The following is an 18534-nucleotide window of genomic DNA, read 5'->3' as shown; positions in this document are numbered from 1 at the left end:
ACTGAAATGGAGTCCAGTATTTCATACATATATCAGTGCTCACCCTAGGAATAACAGGCTCTTAATTTGAAGGCTGCACTAACTCAGCTCAACATGAAAAATGAATCCTCCTTGTACACGAAAACTAAATGTGGTACACACAACCAACTCTCACAACAAGACAACAGGATGAGGCTATGCATGTGCGCGTGGCTAAACATTAGATACCAACCGTGCAAACTAGAATTCCCTCGGGGGACAAAATTAGATGCGGGGACAGAATTTGGACCCTCTACCTTACCATACTATGATCGCAGTATTAATATTGGATTCAACTGCCTCCTTTTTCTCTCTGGTACTCCATAAGCTCCCCAATGTGGTGTGTGTGAATGCTCTTCCGACAGAACCATTGCCTCCATCGTCATCCAGTGATGTTACCAATGTCTCAGTGTATCCATCTCTATTGATACATCTCCATGACATACATTTGCTGAGTTTGCTGTGCTTTATGAAAATACAATCGTTATGTAGAATTTTCTAGCCCCTCTAATGACCAAAGGAAATCGTCGATCATCATTTAAGGAGTCAAGCTCTGTGAAGTTACCCAGTCAAGTCATCTGAAGTTATATAGGAAACATACAATTGTCAGAGCTACCATTTCGTTTAATGTGGCAAAATGTCCGATATATTTATTTTGTGAGACTTTTTTTTTTGTTAGTTGCTTTTACGTCGCACCGACACAGATAGGTCTTATGGCGACGATGGGACAGGAAATGGCTGGGAGTGGGAAGGAAGCGGCCGTGGCCTTAATTAAGGTACAGCCCCAGCATTTGCCTGGTGTGAAATTTTTTTTTTAATTTTTGTGAGACAAAACGTCCCAGTGACATATTTCTCTTATGTGACAAAATGTCCATGGTATGAGTTTTCGGGTATGAAAAACTCCGAAAATGCACAGATATAAACCGGCACTATATTTTAAACTTCATCGGGATCCATTTCTGACGACTTGTAGAAATCAGCATCATTCAACTCTTCTGCGTTCTCGCCAGGAAGGACATCCTCAGCTGAAGGCATATTTTCAAGACTTTGATCATCTAAATCTGTATTTGTACTGTTACTTTTATTTCCAGATTCTGGCTTGTCACTTGATCCAACTTGAGATATACTGATGCTAAGTCTGTTGGCAGTATCCATCATCTGTAGAAGAAAGGAATAAAATAAGTGTATCAGTCACTTTGTTTTTAAAATTAGAAATAAAATATGTATCTCAATTTTATGATTTTTTAAAATAGTACTGCCAGTTATGTCACGAACTAGGACTAAAAATTAAGGGTATTGGCATAGACTGTCTAGTAATGAGGAATGATATGGCACTAATTACCAAAGACATCTCTGATGCACAGAAACAGATTGCTATACTGGAAGACCAAGCAACAGAAATACGACTTAAAATGTCATACGGAAAAGACTAAATTTATGACAAATATCAAAACTGCTCCAACTGAACATATCATTGATATGAATAAAATTGCAAGAGTAAAGGAATTTAAGTACTTAGGCGAATGTATCACGGAAAATGACAATGAAAATAAATCAGTAGCTTCAAGAAATTAAAGAATGGAAATGGCTTAACACACAAAGAACGTTTATAACAAATAATACTTGTCCTGGAACAGTAAAATTTATTACATGTCATTATCCTCATGGTCACTCCGTACTGAACGATGTTATTCTCAGCAATTATAATAAGTTATTTCTTGTCCACCTATTCAATACAATCCACCTTTTGGTGTTTAAAATTTCATACAATTAATTTCTCTAAGGGATATATTCCTCTCGCTTAATGAGCAACGTAATGAGCAACTTCAGCCTTAATTTTAATCTTATAATGATGTTCTTGAACAGCCGTACACATATTAAAAAGTCAATAGTCAATATTAAAATTACAATAGTCTAAAAACCAATTTACATTACATCTAAAAAAAACATTAAAGCACTTCTTAAAAACGTGATAACATGAATGATTAAAATTATCACATTGTCAATTCAAAACCTTGTGTCTGAAACTAATATTGAATCTTGGTCTTGAGAAATGTAGTAAATGTTTTTCTACAAAACAGCACCAAGATGAACACCAGTCTTATGGAAAAATGAAACTGAAATACATCTTATGTGATGTGGTGTATCCAGAATGTGTGTATTAAAATAAGTACCCACATGATGAATTGTGAAAACACAATAATCCATATTGCTTTAAAACATAACAGACAGAACGCAGAATATGTGCAGGAATAAAATGTGGCCTCCAGTTGAAAATGCTGATCGACTTGTGTTTAGAAATGTAGGTAGCAAGTTATATTACGCAAATTTGCGAGGTATAGAACGTCGTGCTTGACCTTCGACCAATTTATACAGATAGTGGGATCTGTAAAGAAAAAAGGGGGATTTTAATATTATAAATGTGTGTGAATTTCCTAACTGACCAACATTTAAATGGGAACTTACTTATTATTATTATTACTATTATTATTATTATTACGATGTTAGGTACGTCCTACTGATCCGGAGTTGTTAACTTATCTGCCACTGCGGCTCCTAGTATTGTATTTGTGTGATAGAGGTGGTAGGGAACCTGGATTTTCTAAGAAGAAGAGAGAGATAGCAGGGAGGAGTGGGAAGTGTTACAAGGAGTATCTGCCGGTTTCCGAGTCAGACTCGCTACCACGGCAAGAGTTTGTGTTAGGTATATGGTGTTGAAGTATGGTATTGAAGGGTCAGGGAAAAACCACATAGGCAGAAAGAAGAAAGAGCCTACATGTAAAACCTGACATCTTGTGATAGCACATGCAAGGATGTGGGCTGGATAAAGTCCAGAGGTTGTGTTAGTTAGGAATAGGTGTCATGCAATCATAACCATTTCCTTGCAATTTTCTGTTATTATGGGGATCAGTCCTTCTTGCCACTGCCGGGTCGGCTCGGGTCTGCTAGCGTCTGGGCTTTGGGCCACAGGTTCGTCCCATTGTCCAGCAGCCAGCAGTCCCTGGTGCCAAGTCGCCTTTTGGAGAGGGGGGGGGGGGGGGGAATTAGAGCCAAGCCTTGCATGCAAGGGGCTATCTTCTTCCTCCTGTCGATGTCCCTCTATGCGGTGTTGTTTGAACACACTTGTCACTGCAGATCTAAAACTAAGGTTATTAATAACGTATGTATATACAAGTTCTCATTGGAGTGCCGGCTGTTTGCCTGCTCTCGTGTCCAGCGTTCAACCTAGATAGGAGTGAGATAACTTATTAAACAGACAGATATTAGTGCTGTTTATAGGGCGCGGGCTGGTGTTCCGCTCCCATGTCTCTGTCGGGGGGCGGGGGTGGATTGATACGTCCTTGGCCGTCTGGCTGCGTTGTACTTTTTGTCAATCTTCCTCGCCTGGTCCCTGGGTCTAGGACAGCTGAAACATATTTACATAGGTGTCTGCAGTGTGTGGGTTTATGCGGTATATAGGTGTCAGCTTGGTGGGAGGGGGTTGGCTATCGGCCCCTCGCCCACCTAACCCTGTGGCTGAACAGAATGTGCTTCGGTGTAGTATACTTTTTGTACAGATCGACGTCGTAGCGTCCGATCCCGCTTATTAACGGGCTGATCTTATTACTCCATGACTTTCTGTACATGTTTAGTGTCTGTTTATGTATTTGGTGCCTTATTGAGCTGACTTTCGCAATACTGCGTAGTTGGCGTATTGGCGTGTCGTAAGGGAGTCTGGTCGCTACTCGTAGGCATTTATTTTGTATTAATTCCAGCTTATCCAGGTTCGTCATTGCTGTGAACCCCCACGCTGGGGCTGCGTACATGATTATTGGTCTGATTAGGGCCTTATACATGTTTATGGCTACTTCCGTGTTAATACTGGACTTTTTGTTCAGTATAGGATATAGCTGGCTAAGTCGTATGTGTGCTTTTCTTTGGATATCATTGATGTGGTGTAGCATGGTGAGCTTTGTCTAGGACTACTCCTAGGTATTTGACTTTGTCATGCCACACTATATCTTCGTTGAAAAGCTTTAGCGCTTTTATGTTGACTGGTCTGCGTGTGCGTCTGTTCTTCTTAGTGACGAGCACTGCTTGGCACTTGTCAACATTGACCTTGATGCGCCATTTCGTTAGCCATGGCTCGAGAGTTCTTAGTGCTACTTGTAGCCTCTTTCGAGCGCACGCTAGCTGTGGATGTTGAACTGTGATAGCGGTGTCATCAGCGTAGAGGTGTGTGGTAGTGAGTTCTGTAGTAGGCATGTCGTTTGTATACAGGACGAAGAGGATTGGGCCGATAAGGGACCCTTGGGCTACACCCGCTCTAATCCTGCGTGTACTTGACAGCGTGTTGTGTACGTCTACTTTGAACTCTCGGCCCTCCAGATAAGATTTAATAAGTCTTATATAGCCTGGGTGGAATTCGTGGTCTATTAGTTTCGCTAGTAGGCCTTCGTGCCAGACTTTGTCAAATGCTTTCTGGATATCAAGGAAAACCGTTCCTGTGTCTCTTCATTTGTTGAGATCTATGGTGGCTTGTTCTATGAATCGAGTGAGCAGTTGTGGGGCAGAATGTCCGTTCCTAAAGCCAAACTGCTCATTGCGAATTATACCTTTTTCCTTGATATGCCCTATTAACCTTTTCAGTAGTATTTTCTCGAATACTTTACTGAGGGCGTCCAGAAGGCTGATGGGCCTGTAGTTGTTGGGGTCTGACTTGTCTTTGCCTGGTTTTCCAAATACGAGGATCCTAGCCCTCTTCTATTGTTCAGGGTAATATTGAAGTCTGAACATTACATTGAAGATGCTGGTAAGTAGTGTTAGGGCTTTGTGAGTTAATTTCTTAATTATTATATTCTGGATCTCGTCTGGGCCAGGCGCCTTCTTGGAGTTAAGATGACCTATAATCCACTTGATTTCGTGTATATTTGTCCTCTTAACCTCCGGCTTAGGTGCGTTTTCAAGGAATTCTGCTACCTTTGCCTCAGTTTGCCTGATGAAGGCTGGGTCAGATGGTATTTCGTTTGGAGTGAAAGCCGCCTCTATGGAGTCCGCTATGATTTCGGCTTTATCACGGTTCTCGTATACCGGGCCGTTAGGTCCCTTGATGGTAGGGATGCTGTGTGTTTCTCGCGTGAAGTGTCTCGCTAAGTTCCACACTGGCCTGGTGTTGGTGTCGAAAAGTCTCAGGTGGTTGTTCCACTTTTGCGACCTGTATTCCAGTAGTTGAGTTTGTATTTCAGTGTTAAGTTCGTTTTTCACCTCGCGGTCTTCGTCTCTGTGATGTCGAGCCCAGTTGCACCTGTGGCTGTTGCGCCTGCGTATTAACTCTTTTATGTGAGCTGGAATCTCGAAAAGAGGGGATTCTTTGTGTTTGCTTAGCGGTATGCTCGCAGTTGTGGCTGTTTGAATTGCTTCTACTAGGGTTTTGACTGCTTCGTCAATTTGGGCTGTGCTGTCTTATTAGCATGTCTTCGCTTCCCTGTAGGAGTGTGTCTAGCTTGCGTTCGAATTTGCCCCAGTTGGCCGCTTTAGAGTTGAGCCGGCGTCTGGGGTTTTTCTCATATTCCTCTGGGTTCGCATCTAGTGTAAATATCACTGGTTGGTGCCTCGACCCCAGGTCGTTCACTACCTTTATGGTATGCCTTTGAGGCCACGAACCTACTACGATGGCGTAGCAGGGGGAGAGGTGATACTCCCACGTGGCGCGTCCCAGGTGGCGGATAGGGGGGTCCTAACCGGCTTGCCGGCGGACTTGAGGGAAATAAAATACCTCTCGCGGACCAAACACACTACCCCCTGCGGGTGGGGGACACACATGCAGAATACACCCGCGGTATCCCCTGCCTGTCGTAAGAGGCGACAAAAAGGGGCGACCTTGGCGCGGACATGGATTGCGGTTTCGTATAATGTGATGGACCTCCTGTGGATGGGAGAGGCTGAATACATCCATAGGTAATCCCTGCCTGTCGTAGAAGGCGACTTAAAGGGTCATGTGGCCATGGTCCCCTCTTTATTTTTTTATTATTTTTCTGAGGGTCAGATGTAGACCATTCAAAATTTGATGTGCGTGCTGCCCGGCGATGGAGCTCCTATGTGTGCGACTACGCTCGAAAGCCCGTGCCAGCAACCACCCAGGACGCGGCGGGTGGGAGTATCATGTACCCGGGCAGTGGTATCCGCCTGACAACGCAGGTCCCCGCACAGCCGAATGCCAGAAGGACATATTATTATTAATTATTTTTATTTTTTCTCTATATTTAGTGCTCTGTAAACGCTATGGGGTACATGCTATTGCGGGTGGCTGGAGGAAGGGAGTCTTAGTGCTCATTGCCTCAGTCATGCCGTATTAGGCATTGTCCAACATCGGACCCCGGGCAGTACCTGCTATGACCAGGTGGGTATTGCCTTGGCTGCTTGGTTCGGCTACAGAGACCCCTGATCGGAGTGGGTGGCATTCGGGGAGGATGCTATCGGGCATGGCTTCCAAACGAAGTCTGCTCTCTCAAGGTGGTCGCCCACCTAAGTCTTTAACTTTTGCTTCCCTGAGAGGTTCAACTCCCTGGGAACATGCGCAGCGTGAAGGAATGGGATCCAGCTTCCCTAGGTTTCTGGTCGCTACCAGAACCGATGGGAACGATTTTAAGCTGGTGAAGTCGGTCCTTTTTAGTCGGCACATCGAAGGCGTCTATGGCGAACTGGAGGAACTTAAGAAAATGCGCAACGGTAGTTTGCTTATGAAGACTCGTACAGCACTGCAAGCTGATCAGTTGCTTAAGTGCGAGCACTTTGGCGAAATCCCCGTCAAAGTGGAGGAGCATAAGTCCTTGAACCTGGTTCGCGGAGTCATCTTTCACCGCGACCTTATTTTGAACACTGACGACGAGTTGATGGAAGACATGAAGAACCGTGGCGTGACACACGTCCGGCGCATTACGCGCAAGGTCAACGGTGAAGACGTTGCCACTGGTGCCTTCACTGTCTCTTTCAAGTTGTCAGTGTTACCAGAGAAAGTCAAGGTAACCACTTATCGTTGCGATGTGAGGCCGTACATCCCGCCTCCTATGCGATGCTATCAATGCCAGCGATTCGGACATATGGTATCTCGCTGTGCGAATCAGGCTGTATGTGGTACATGTGGACGAGTAGCTCACGGCGCGGAGGAGTGCACAACTCCATACAAGTGCACTAACTGCTCCGGTTTTCATTCTCCTCGGGATCGGAATTGTCCGACATACCTGAGTGAGAAGAAGATCCAGGAGATCAAGACCCTGGATGGTCTTTCCTACCAGGAAGCGCGCCGTAAGTTTCATTCTATGAATACACCTGCCCGTACACTCGACTATAGCTTGATAGCTCAGAGTCTTCCAGGTTCGTCATTTACGACCAAGACACCTGTCCAGACCGCTGCGCCCAAGGCGACTGTTGCTGCTCCCAGCAACGTCGCAAATAGTCAAAGCTCGAAGGGGGGGACCACCCCACCTTCGACCAACCAGAAGTCTGTGCCGGCTGGGAACTCCCAGCCGGCACAGCACGGGGGGAAGACTAAGTCTCCCCCCCTAGGAGGTCGACGAAAGTCGTGCCCCAGCCGGCGGAGGCGGCTTCGTTGACCAGGGCTGGGAAACCATCTCCCAGCCCGTCTAAACCTGAAAAAAGAAGGGGAAGAAGAGCGCCCGTTCTGAGCGCTCTCGGCCTTCCCCTGCGAAGGAGAAGTCATGCCCCCCATCTGGAGGGTATGAGTCTGCGCCAGGAGGCACTCCTGCTCCCAAACCTGCGCGCTCTCCTCGTAGGGGACCCCCTCGCGCCCGAAATTTGTCGAAGTTCTGGGCGGCACCCCTGCCATCTTTTGATGACGGGATGGATGTCGCGCTGTCCTCTACATCTACGGATGTAGAATTAGATAGTGTTTAGGCTAACGAGCATTTTTCGCTCATAACCTAACACTCCTTTTACAGTCCACACTATGACAATGTTACAGTGGAATTGTAATGGTTATGACAGGCATCTTGCTGAGTTACGTCAGCTTATTAGTGAGTACGCAGCGAGTATAGTCTGTATTCAGGAGACCAATTTCAGACCTGGTCATCATACGGTCTTGAGGAATTTCAAACTATACTCGACAGAACGATACTATGCTCACCGGGCTTCCGGAGGCGTTGGCATTTTTGTACGTTCTGATAGCTACAGCGAAGAGGTTCCATTACGAACCCCTCTAGAGGCTGTAGCTGTTCGCGTCTCGCTGCCTGTCATAGCAACAGTGTGTAATGTTTATCTTCCACCCGGCCAGCATCTGAACATTAATGATGTCGCTGATCTTATAGATCAGCTTCCACCACCCTTCCTCTTATTGGGCGATTTTAACGCCCATCACCCCATATGGGGCTCTGAGACGCCTTGTCCCCGAGGAAGAGAGTTGGAAACACTTATAACAGTTCTGGATTTATGTATTTTGAACACAGGGGAACCAACTCACTTTAGTGTACGTTACGGCACATACTCTCGCATAGACGTAAGTCTATGCAGCCGAACGTTGGTTCCACTGTTTCGGTGGAATGCACACGATGATCTCTGTGACAGTGACCATTTTCCCATTATTCTTACTTTGTTGAAACATAAACCCGTCGAGGCTCCCCCTCGATGGATTCTTAAACATGCTGATTGGCCAAAGTACACATCACTAGCTGTCTTTCACGATGATGTCAGGCGGACCGTCGGCGAGGAAATAACTTACGTCACCCAAGTTATTCTTGCTGCTGCTGAGGAGTCCATTCCGTTTTTCTCGGGGGCTCCTCGCCGAAAACTCGTTCCTTGGTGGAACGGTGAAATAGCAGCAGCCATCAAAGAACGCCGTCGCGCTCATAAACGTTACCGTCGACAGCCTACTGTGGCCAACTTGGTAACATTTAAGAAACTCCGCGCTAAGGCGCGAGTTCTTATTCGACAAAGTAAGAAGGCTTCATGGGAGAGATATGTGTCGTCCATGACGTCGCATACTCCATCATCTCAAGTGTGGACGAAACTTCGACGACTTTCGGGTATTCAAGGATCATCTGCTGTACCGGGAATTTCCATTGCAGGCAGTGTCGCCACTGATCCCCTTGCGATTGCTAATCATCTCGCTAGTCATTTCGCGGATGTCTCTGGCTCCGGGAATTACAATCCTGATTTCCTCCCTCTGAAGCGGGAGGCTGAACGTCATCACCTTAGTTTTGCCACCCAAGCTTCAGAGGACTACAACGTGCCCTTTACGGAGTGGGAACTCCGCAGCGCATTAGCGCTTTGCAAGGACACGTCTCCTGGACCGGACAACATCCATAACCAGATGTTGAAACACCTTAGTGATGATAGTTTACTATATCTCCTTCGTGTGTTCAACCGAATCTGGACAGAGGGTGATTTTCCGTCTCAGTGGCGAGAGGGCATAGTCATCCCTGTCCTCAAGCCTGACAAAGATCCTAAGTATGCAGGAAGTTACAGACCGATTTGTCTTACAAATTGCCTGTGTAAGCTCTTTGAGAGGATGGTAAATCGCAGACTCGTGTGGTGTCTGGAGAAACAAGGACTCTTGTCCGAGTACCAATGTGGATTTCGAGCCGCTCGATCCACCACAGACCACTTGGTACGCCTGGAGAGCTCTATCCAGGATGCGTTTCTCCGCAAACAGCATTTGGTAGCTGTCTTCTTTGACTTGGAGAAGGCCTACGACACCACCTGGCGATATGGCATCCTTTCAGTCCTGCATCAATGGAGATTCCGAGGTAACTTGCCGGTATTTGTTGCGAATTTTTTGTCCCTCCGTCTATTCCGTGTCCGAGTAGGGAGGACATATTCGCAATACCACGTTCAAGAAAATGGAGTACCACAGGGATCGGTTCTTAGTGTCACTCTGTTCGCGATTGCCATAAACGGTATTGTCGCGGCTGCTGGTCCAGCCGTCATACCGTCCCTATATGTGGATGATTTTGCTCTGCACTATAGCTCGTGCAGTATGGCAGTCGCAGAGCGACAGTTACAGCAAGCTATTAGGAGGGTGGAGAAGTGGACCTTAGAACATGGCTTTCGGTTTTCTGCCGCAAAGACCTCCGTTGTCCACTTTTGTCGTCAACGTACACTTCACCCTCATCCTGAGCTTTATCTAGGTAATGTCGTTCTTCCAGTTGTTGACACCTACCGATTTCTTGGGCTCCTTTTTGACAGTAAATTATCGTGGGAGCCACACGTGCGGCAGTTAAAAGTGCAATGTACTAGGAAGCTTAATATCCTTAAGTTTCTTAGCAGCACTTCTTGGGGGGCTGACCGCGCGGTGCTCCTGCGATTCTATCGGGCACACATTTTATCCCGGTTAGACTACGGCAGTGCAGCATATGGCTCCGCAAGACCAAGCGTTCTTGCGAAGCTGAACAGTATCCACCACAGCGGGGTTAGGTTGGCGACGGGAGCTTTTCGTACAAGCCCCATCGCTAGCCTGCTCGCTGAGTCTGGTGTGCCGCCTTTACACCTGAGGCGCCAGCAACTTCTACTTACATATGCTGCAAATTTGCGACAGATGCCACTTCATCCCAGCTATCCTTGCCTGTTCAACAATGGCAACCGTTTGCTGTACGCTGCTCGTCCTCGAGCGACGCGGCCGGTTGGGATACGCTTGGATAACATTTCCGAATTGTTTGACGTACCTTCGGTTCCTTGCCTTGTCAGACAACCAAGTGGGGTAATTCCGTGGGTCGTACGACGACCTGAAGTAATCCTGGATCTGCACACTGGTCCAAAGGAAAACACGGACCCTTCGATTTATCGGAGGCTCTTCCTGTCCGTTGTTGGCCGCTATCCAGGTTCAGTCGTCGTCTACACGGATGGTTCAAGGTCAGATACGAAGGTGGGCTGTGCGTTCGTTGTTAACAATGATAGGTTCCTTTTTGCTCATCCGGCAACCTGTAGTGTGTACACAGCAGAGCTCTATGCTATCTATGAGGCTCTGCGGTACGCACTGTACAATGAGCGCCGACACTTTCTTCTGTGTACCGACTCCTTGAGTTCGCTCCAGTCTATAGATACCTGTTTCCCTCGGCACCCTCTGGTGCAGCTAATCCAGGACCTGCTGGCCGGGTGTTGGGATGCTGGCACCAGAATCACATTTCTGTGGCTCCCCAGCCACATGGGCATAGAGGGAAACGAGTTAGTAGATCAGGCTGCCAAGGAGGCAGTTACACTGCCCACGTTGCCTTTCCAGGTTCCAGTAAGTGATATTCGCTCCCAGCTGAGACATCTTGTTATGTCCCATTGGGAGATGGAGTGGCAGGCCATTCCACTTCCCAATAAGCTGAGAGCGATAAAAGGAACAACGAAGGTATGGAGGACTTCCCTTCGGGCTTCGCGGAGGGAAGCCGTGGTATTATGTCGTCTTCGGATCGGCCACGGTATCTTGACTCACTCGCATCTTTTGAAAGGAGAACCCCCTCCGGTGTGTACCTGCGGCGACCACCTTACCGTGGTGCACATCCTTACGGAGTGTGTGGACCTGGTCGATCTGCGCCGTAGTCTTAACCTTCAGAGTACTATCTCCCTTATCTTGCGTGATGACGAGCAGTCAGCAGACCTCGTCATCCGCTTTATGAGGGATAGTGGACTGTTTTCTCGTGTGTAATGCTGTCCTTTGTCCTAGTGTGTTTTGTGTCACTTTCGCTTTTATCCTATTGACTTAATTTTAGTTTGTTTTGCGTATTTTAATGTGTTATTTTAACGTCTCTCGTACCACGAACCTGCTACGCAGGCGTAGCAGGGGGAGAGGTGATACTCCCACGTGGCGCGTCCCAGGTGGCGGATAGGGGGGTCCTAACCGGCTTGCCGGCGGACTTGAGGGAAATAAAATACCTCTCGCGGACCAAACACACACCCCCTGTGGGTGGGGGAGGCAGACGAATAATACACCCACGGTATCCCCTGCCTGTCGTGCGAGGCGACTAAAAGGGGCGACCAAGGGATGATTGCATTCGAACCATGAAACTACATGTGATTAGTACCACCACGCGGAGAACACCAAGGGTCGCTTTTACTTGTGCGTAGGACCACTATATTAGGTACGAAATAGGTTTGTGATTAGTAGCACACAGGAGCACCGTGCGGTCGGCTTTTGCAGTACCTGTGATTAGTACCACCATATGAGCAGAACCATGGGATGATAGCTACCATGGTTCTGCCTTGCCTGTGATTAGTACCCACTATATGAGGAACACCACGGGATAGGGGAAGGTCCCTGTGGTTAGTACTCTTATGTGATGAACACCATAGGTTTGCGTTGCCTGTAAATGGCGCCGCAAAGTGGGAAAAACATAGGTCTGTATTATACGTCGAATTTCATAACCTCTGAGTAGTACAATAATGTGTGGAATACTGCAAGTCTCTGCTACTTTTGATTAGTACCGCAACAGGACAGATACCATGGTTCTACATTACTAGCGATAAGTATCATTCTGATGGGCCTTTGATCTGTATTTTGGACCCATTTAGACACCAAGCATCCCCGATTCAGGATTGTGCTTTGGAAGTGGTCCCTTGGTCAGTAATACTATTAACTATGATAGTTTTTTGAGTCGGATCCACTGATTGTTTTAAATTCATGTTCATTCATTCATTCATTCATTCATTCATTCATTCATTCTTCATGACATTTTTTATTTTGGTCAGTGGATGCTTTTGAACTTTTACGTTGTCGTTTCATTTCGTACCATTAGGGGCCGATGACCTCGATGTTAGGCCCCTTTAAACAACAAGCATCATCATCATCATCGTCTCTCGTAAATTATGTACTACCAGGCAATGCCTTATTCTTTTGTTTTCCTGTAATTTCTCTTATTTTATTAGAAAATAAGGCATTGCGTATTAGATCCACTGATTGTTTTAATCTCACCCTCATTTTTCTCCATCATTTTTTAAACTCTAGTCAGTGGATATGTTTTTAAAATTTTAACATCATCTCTCATGTCGTTTATCACATTCCATTAGGGGCCGATGACCTTCGATGTTAGGCCCCTTTAAACAACAAGCATCATCATCATCATGCCTTTGAGGAATATGTCGCAATAGGGCTATGTCAAGTATGTCGGATACGTGATCGTTCGGTGCTAGGAACGTGGGCTCGCTGGGGGCTGTTACCACATAGTCCTGGGATAGCATGTGGTTATACAGCCTTGTGCCTGCTGGGTTTGGTTTCAGGCATCCCCAGGTGGCGTGTTTCGAGTTTAAGTGCCCTCCTAGCACTGTGTTTCGATTTAGCCCTCGTACTGTTTCTATGTCCTGAGTGTTTAGGCTTGTCGGTCTGGAGTATGCAGCTATGACATTTATGTGTTCCTTGCACTGGTAGGGCTATTCCGCATGCCTCCAGCGTGACCAGCTCTGGTATGTCTACCTCCATGTGCTTGATGTCCTTCCTTACCAGGACTGCCACTCCTCCAACATTGTTAGCCTTATCGCTTCTGTGCATTTTGTAGCCTCTTATAGTGAACTTCTTCCCCGGAGGGAGGAAGGTCTCTGTTAGGAGAGCTACGTGTATTGTGTTCGCGGCTAGGAAGGCTTCGAGTTCATATTTCCTAGACCTGACGCCCTGGCAGTTCCATATTAGAACTCGAAGCTTCTGCGTGTTATTGTTATTATTATTATTATTATTATTATTATTATTATTATTGTTACCGTGTTTTTGTGGTAGTTAGAGGTGAAAGAAGGTGCGGGGTGGTGAACAGGTCTCAAGCTACGAAAGTAAAATTAATTTAAAATTTAACAAGGTTATATTTTCTTTTCAAAATTAATAAATAACAATTACGGCAGGTACAGAGTAGCAAGGCAACAAAAGGTGCAATTACAGTATTTACAGTATTTGGGCTTCGAGCCCCGAATTCACACTTCTAGGGCAATTAGCCCAACTTTACTCCAAAATAAGTTTTACCAGAGGGGCCGAAAACCCCATTCATGTTCAAGAGCACTTGCTCCAAATTACACAGAAAAGCCTCCTCGAGGCATACAACACTTAATATTCAAGAAAGAGCCACACGCTCCCAAACTTTAAGCCTCTCAAAGGCCACACCAAACTCCACCTTCAAGTTGTCCTCTCAGGACATAGACACAGGGGTAACATACCCAACCTACTGAGGTCTATTAAATGAAAAGGGTAATTACATGACCTCTAAAATAACAGTTTGAGAGGAGGCGATCTGCACTCCTAATGTATTTGTTTCAAAACCTAATTTGGCTCTAGGCCACTGATGCAAGGGCTAATCCCATACTACGGAGGTGACTTTAGAAAAGAAGCAAATTTACATAATGTTAAGGAAGAATAGGTTGAGAAAATAAGTTCACCTCAAAACAATATGAGTGGGAGCTCGAGAGGGTTAAGCACTCTCTATCCCAATGTGTAGTTTAAAAGATAGAATAGGTACAAGTTTCTTCACATTTTAAGGAAGGTTACATAATGGAAAAACTTCGGACCCGCCCCGAGAGTTAAACTGCTGAGCAAGCAAGAAAAGAAGTAATTAATAGGCCATTACCTGGTTGTTGACTGCCGCCGAAGAAAGAGGCGCTTCCCGCCCCCTGCTATGTACTTTACACACGAAAAGATGGAAGAGAAGTGGCCCGGAGACCCCAAAATCAGCAGTTTATATACTCTCGCGGAAAGTTCGAGGCGTTTGGGGAATGAGAACACCCTCCCACAAAAACTTTATTGGCTAACCAAGAAAACCCCTACACAATATGAAGAAGAAACACATAATTGGTGGAAAATTAATTCAAGAAATTCGGGATTGGCTAAATTCAAAAGAAGGGGAAAGAAAGGGTTAATATTGCCAACTTAAACAATGACTGAAAGAAATTTAGCAAAGAACAACCTTTTGAAATTAAATTTTCTCCAAAAAAACAGTTCTTTCACTCCGCACTAGGGTGCACTATTGTTGATCTTCAGTAGTGTCCTCTAGAAGAGAAAGTTCACACTTCTTATTACAAGCAAAACAAAAATACGTCGAAAATGACACAGTTCAAAAACTCCAAAATTTCCAGGTAGTGACATCTTCTGAGAAAGTAGAAAATTAATAGCGTAGATAAAGTTCAGACGTCCTCCAGCAGAGGAGTTTCAACTGGCGCAAATTTTAAATAAGCGGCATGGAGGTGTACCGCCCGGTACAATTATTATTATTATTATTATTATCTTCGTTGGGTTGTTCAGCCATCCGGGGTTAGGAGTTCGGAGATTGCATTAGCCAGGTCCCTTAGCCAGGGGTAGGGGAGCATGTTGGCCATCATAACCCCAGTGGTTATGGCTACCGAGAGGTTCAGGTTCGGAAAGAAGGTTTTCAGGATTTCTTCTATCCTTTCCCTGAACGCCTTTACTGCCATGTTCCCCGCTGGCTTTTGTGCCTGTTCCTGTGTAGTTGGTGCGGTGAGAGGGGGGGTGAGGGGGGTGGTGGTGCGGATGCCGTCTGACTATCGGCAGGTTCTCTGCGGGGGGTGGAGCTTGCCTGGGGTGGGCCTTCTAGCAGCTCGGGAAGTGCTGGCGTGGACTTAACCTGCCTTTGTTTGTTTACTTGGGACTGGGCCTTCTTGTTGTTGTTGTTTGAGGTCTTAGCTCGGACGGTGGTGGGGGCTGGTTGGGCTGAGGGCCCGTGGTTGTGTTTACCTACCGTCCGTACGGGCTTGAAATTTAAAATGCCTCCGCCTGGTGGGCTCTGGTTGTCTGAAGGACCTTGCTTTTGGCCCTTTGTGCCTGACGGGCCTGCGAGACCTGAAGGGTCCTTTTTACCTGATGGGCCTGGGTTCTTTTTGCGTGAAGCGCCTGCGCCTGAGGGGCCTGCTTGGGCCTTAGGGTTGCCACGCTTATTACCCTTTGGCCCTTTGCCTTGATGAGCGGCTTCGTAGTCCTTGCGGCTAGGACAGTCTATAAAATTGGCCGCGTGTTTTCCCCCGCAGTTAGCGCACTTAGAGTACGTGGGGTCGTTGCCGTGGGGGCAGTCGCGGGACAAGTGGGAGGCGGCGCATCTGCGGCATCTGGGCTCCAGTCGGCACGCCGCCCCTGGATGGCCATGCCTCTGACACACTCCACATTGGGGGCCAGTGGCGGGGGGGCGGTATGGCTCGACCGACACCAGCATGTTCGCGAGCATCCGCATTTTCCGCAGATTGTCCGCGTCTGGGGTGTCCGCCACGGCAACTAGGAATAGGTTGCCCTTGGCTGGCCTGTTCCCTGCTCGCATCCGCACAACGGAGAATGCGGGGATATCCTGTGCTTTCAATGCAAGCTGGATTTCGTCCGCATTACTTCCGTTAACGGGGGTCCTCACTACGAACCGCTTCATAGTGCTGTTGGGCAATACTCTTACAAAGTTAATATGTAGCCGTCTTAGCACTTCGATAGCGGTTTCATAGCTCTCAAAGCTCGTCATGTGTAGCCGGATCGCTTCATGTGCGTCTACTCTCGGCCTAGAGAAACAATATTTTCTCTCTTCATGCGGCAGCTTTTTGAGGAGCTCCGTTTCGAGTGTCTTTGTGTTTGTAGTGTAGACCGTAAGGGGTGGGGGTTGACCCCTTACGGGTGATCTGTTTCTTCTGTTGTGGTGGTGGAGGTGGGCTCTGATGAGTCTGCCTCTTGTGTGTGGAGTGCTGGGGTTGGGTTGAGCCGATAGATGTTTCGGTGCTACTATCGACTCGGGTACATGGCTTATTTCTCCCGCCTGCCTGGGCCTTGCGGCTCAGGGGCTGAGTTACTTTCCCTTTCCCTTCCCCCTCTTCCTCCCTTTTGCCTCCCTGAAGCCGTCACCCTGGTTTCCCGGCTGGGAGGCTGGGACCTTGTGTTCGGTCACCCCGTGCTGGCTGAGTCTCTCTCCCTCGGAGCTCTCAGATTCGGCCTCCCGGGATGCGCCTGAAAGGTCGATCACCAGTGGGGCCTCGTCCGACTCCGAGTCCGAGTTTCCCGCTCGCCCGGGTGGGGGTTGGACTTTAGTTGGCGCCATCTGCCGAATCCGTTTCTCCCTCTTTTTCCTTCCCTTGTGCGCTGTTGTCTTCGCGCTCGGGTTGGCGGAACTGGGTCCTGCTTTCCCGGCGTCCGACGGGCTGACCACTGGGTTGGGTTTGAGGGTTCGGTTCATGTTAGGGGGAGGATTAGCCTCCATTTTATGTTCGTGTTGCTCTGCAGTCGCTGGCTCAGTGGAGCCATACGACTGTTCCTTCCCGTGTTCGGGTTCCGGCACATCGGGGGCTAGCCCCGGTTCCCGGTCGCCCGAGCACAACGTCACGCACTCCAGCTCCGCTTCCAGGCTTCGCCTGCTCTTATTTTGGGGGTCAGCCCTGTGGTTGGCCGGCCGATTGGGGAGCGGCTGCACTGGCATGTGCGAGCTGGCTTGTACTGACGGGGTGGTAATCGGAGATGTCGTGGTGGTGGTAGTAGTGGTGGTGGTGGTACACGCATAGTTGCGCATAGCTCGCCCCGTCAGGTAAACGTTTCCCGTCAGGTTTATTTGCTGTCAGTCAGGGGTAAAGCCTGCTCCCAGCTCCTGCACATTTCGCTTCCTGCTCTCGGAGCACGCTAGGCGCTGAGTCACCTCCAGCTCCCGCTCGGCCGGGTCATTGACCCGAGCGAGGGCCGGTAGCGACAAGCTATGCGCGCTTGTAGCATTCCACCCTGCAGACATATTCAATATATTATTACTAAACAATATATTGCCGGTGGGAGTATTTAGCGGGGGGGGGGGGGCGGCGCTGTGATAACTGCGCTTTCCCCTCCGCTGATGTATTGACGGCCGTAGAGTGGTCAGAGTGCCGTGATAACGACAGCTCCTCACTCTCCGTCATTTCTTGAAGTTCTTGAAGTTCGTAGATGTTTGTCTGATTGGTTCCAGGCTTGCCGACAAATTGCTCTTTACGAAGCGTAACATTGCTCTTTCTGGAAAAACAAGCCTGGTCCCGTGTGTGTAACTGTTGGGACATACGAAAGCGAACTAGTGGACGCGGGATTATCCCTTGTTACGGGGGTCCCTGGGCCACAGAATCCCTATCTAACCCTAGGTACCGAGAGGCGGTAACCGGTTGGGACAGGTAGTGTAGTCTCTCGAAGTTCTCGGTGAAAGGTAGGGAACCTGGAGTGGGAGAGGAGATGGGTGGATCTTTCTGCGCCATTGCCGGTATAGGAGGGGCTCTTTTACGAGTGACAGGAGCGTGCTTACCGTTTGGAGGAGGGGTAGCAGCCTTCGTATTTCACAACTTAAACATCTGTTGGATTCCTTTCCTGACCTGATTTAACAGTATTTACTTGAATTAATACCCAAGTAACTAAAGGACTTCTGACTTCCGTAACATCATTGAGATTTTTATCCTTATTATAATTCTGATCCAAATATATACATAGGCTTTCCAGCTCGTTCCAAAGCTTACCTTTTCTATACTCCTAATTATAGTGAAATATTTTTCTATGGAAGTAAAATGATGTCCGGTCTCTTTCATTGCCGAGTATTTATTATGTTTTTCTGTGTTAAAATGTTCCATGTACCTCGTAAAAAAGCTTCT

The 18534-nt window shown here is 47.4% G+C and overlaps 1 protein-coding gene across 1 annotated transcript in view; it reads right to left on the bottom strand.

Annotated features, from left to right (window-relative positions):
* Positions 1–843: 843 nt before the first annotated feature.
* Positions 844–18534, bottom strand: part of BBS4 (Bardet-Biedl syndrome 4) — a 200309-nt gene continuing 182618 nt past the window's right edge. The window contains exon 10 of the mRNA XM_067146246.2: positions 844–1176. Within this exon, the coding sequence (XP_067002347.2) occupies positions 955–1176 (222 nt within the window). The 3' untranslated portion in view covers positions 844–954. The remainder of the gene's footprint in view (positions 1177–18534) is intronic.

This window comes from Anabrus simplex, chromosome 4 (genome assembly GCF_040414725.1).
Source record: "Anabrus simplex isolate iqAnaSimp1 chromosome 4, ASM4041472v1, whole genome shotgun sequence".
Classification (NCBI taxonomy): domain Eukaryota; kingdom Metazoa; phylum Arthropoda; class Insecta; order Orthoptera; family Tettigoniidae; genus Anabrus; species Anabrus simplex.
This window is presented reverse-complemented; position numbering and strand designations above follow the sequence as displayed.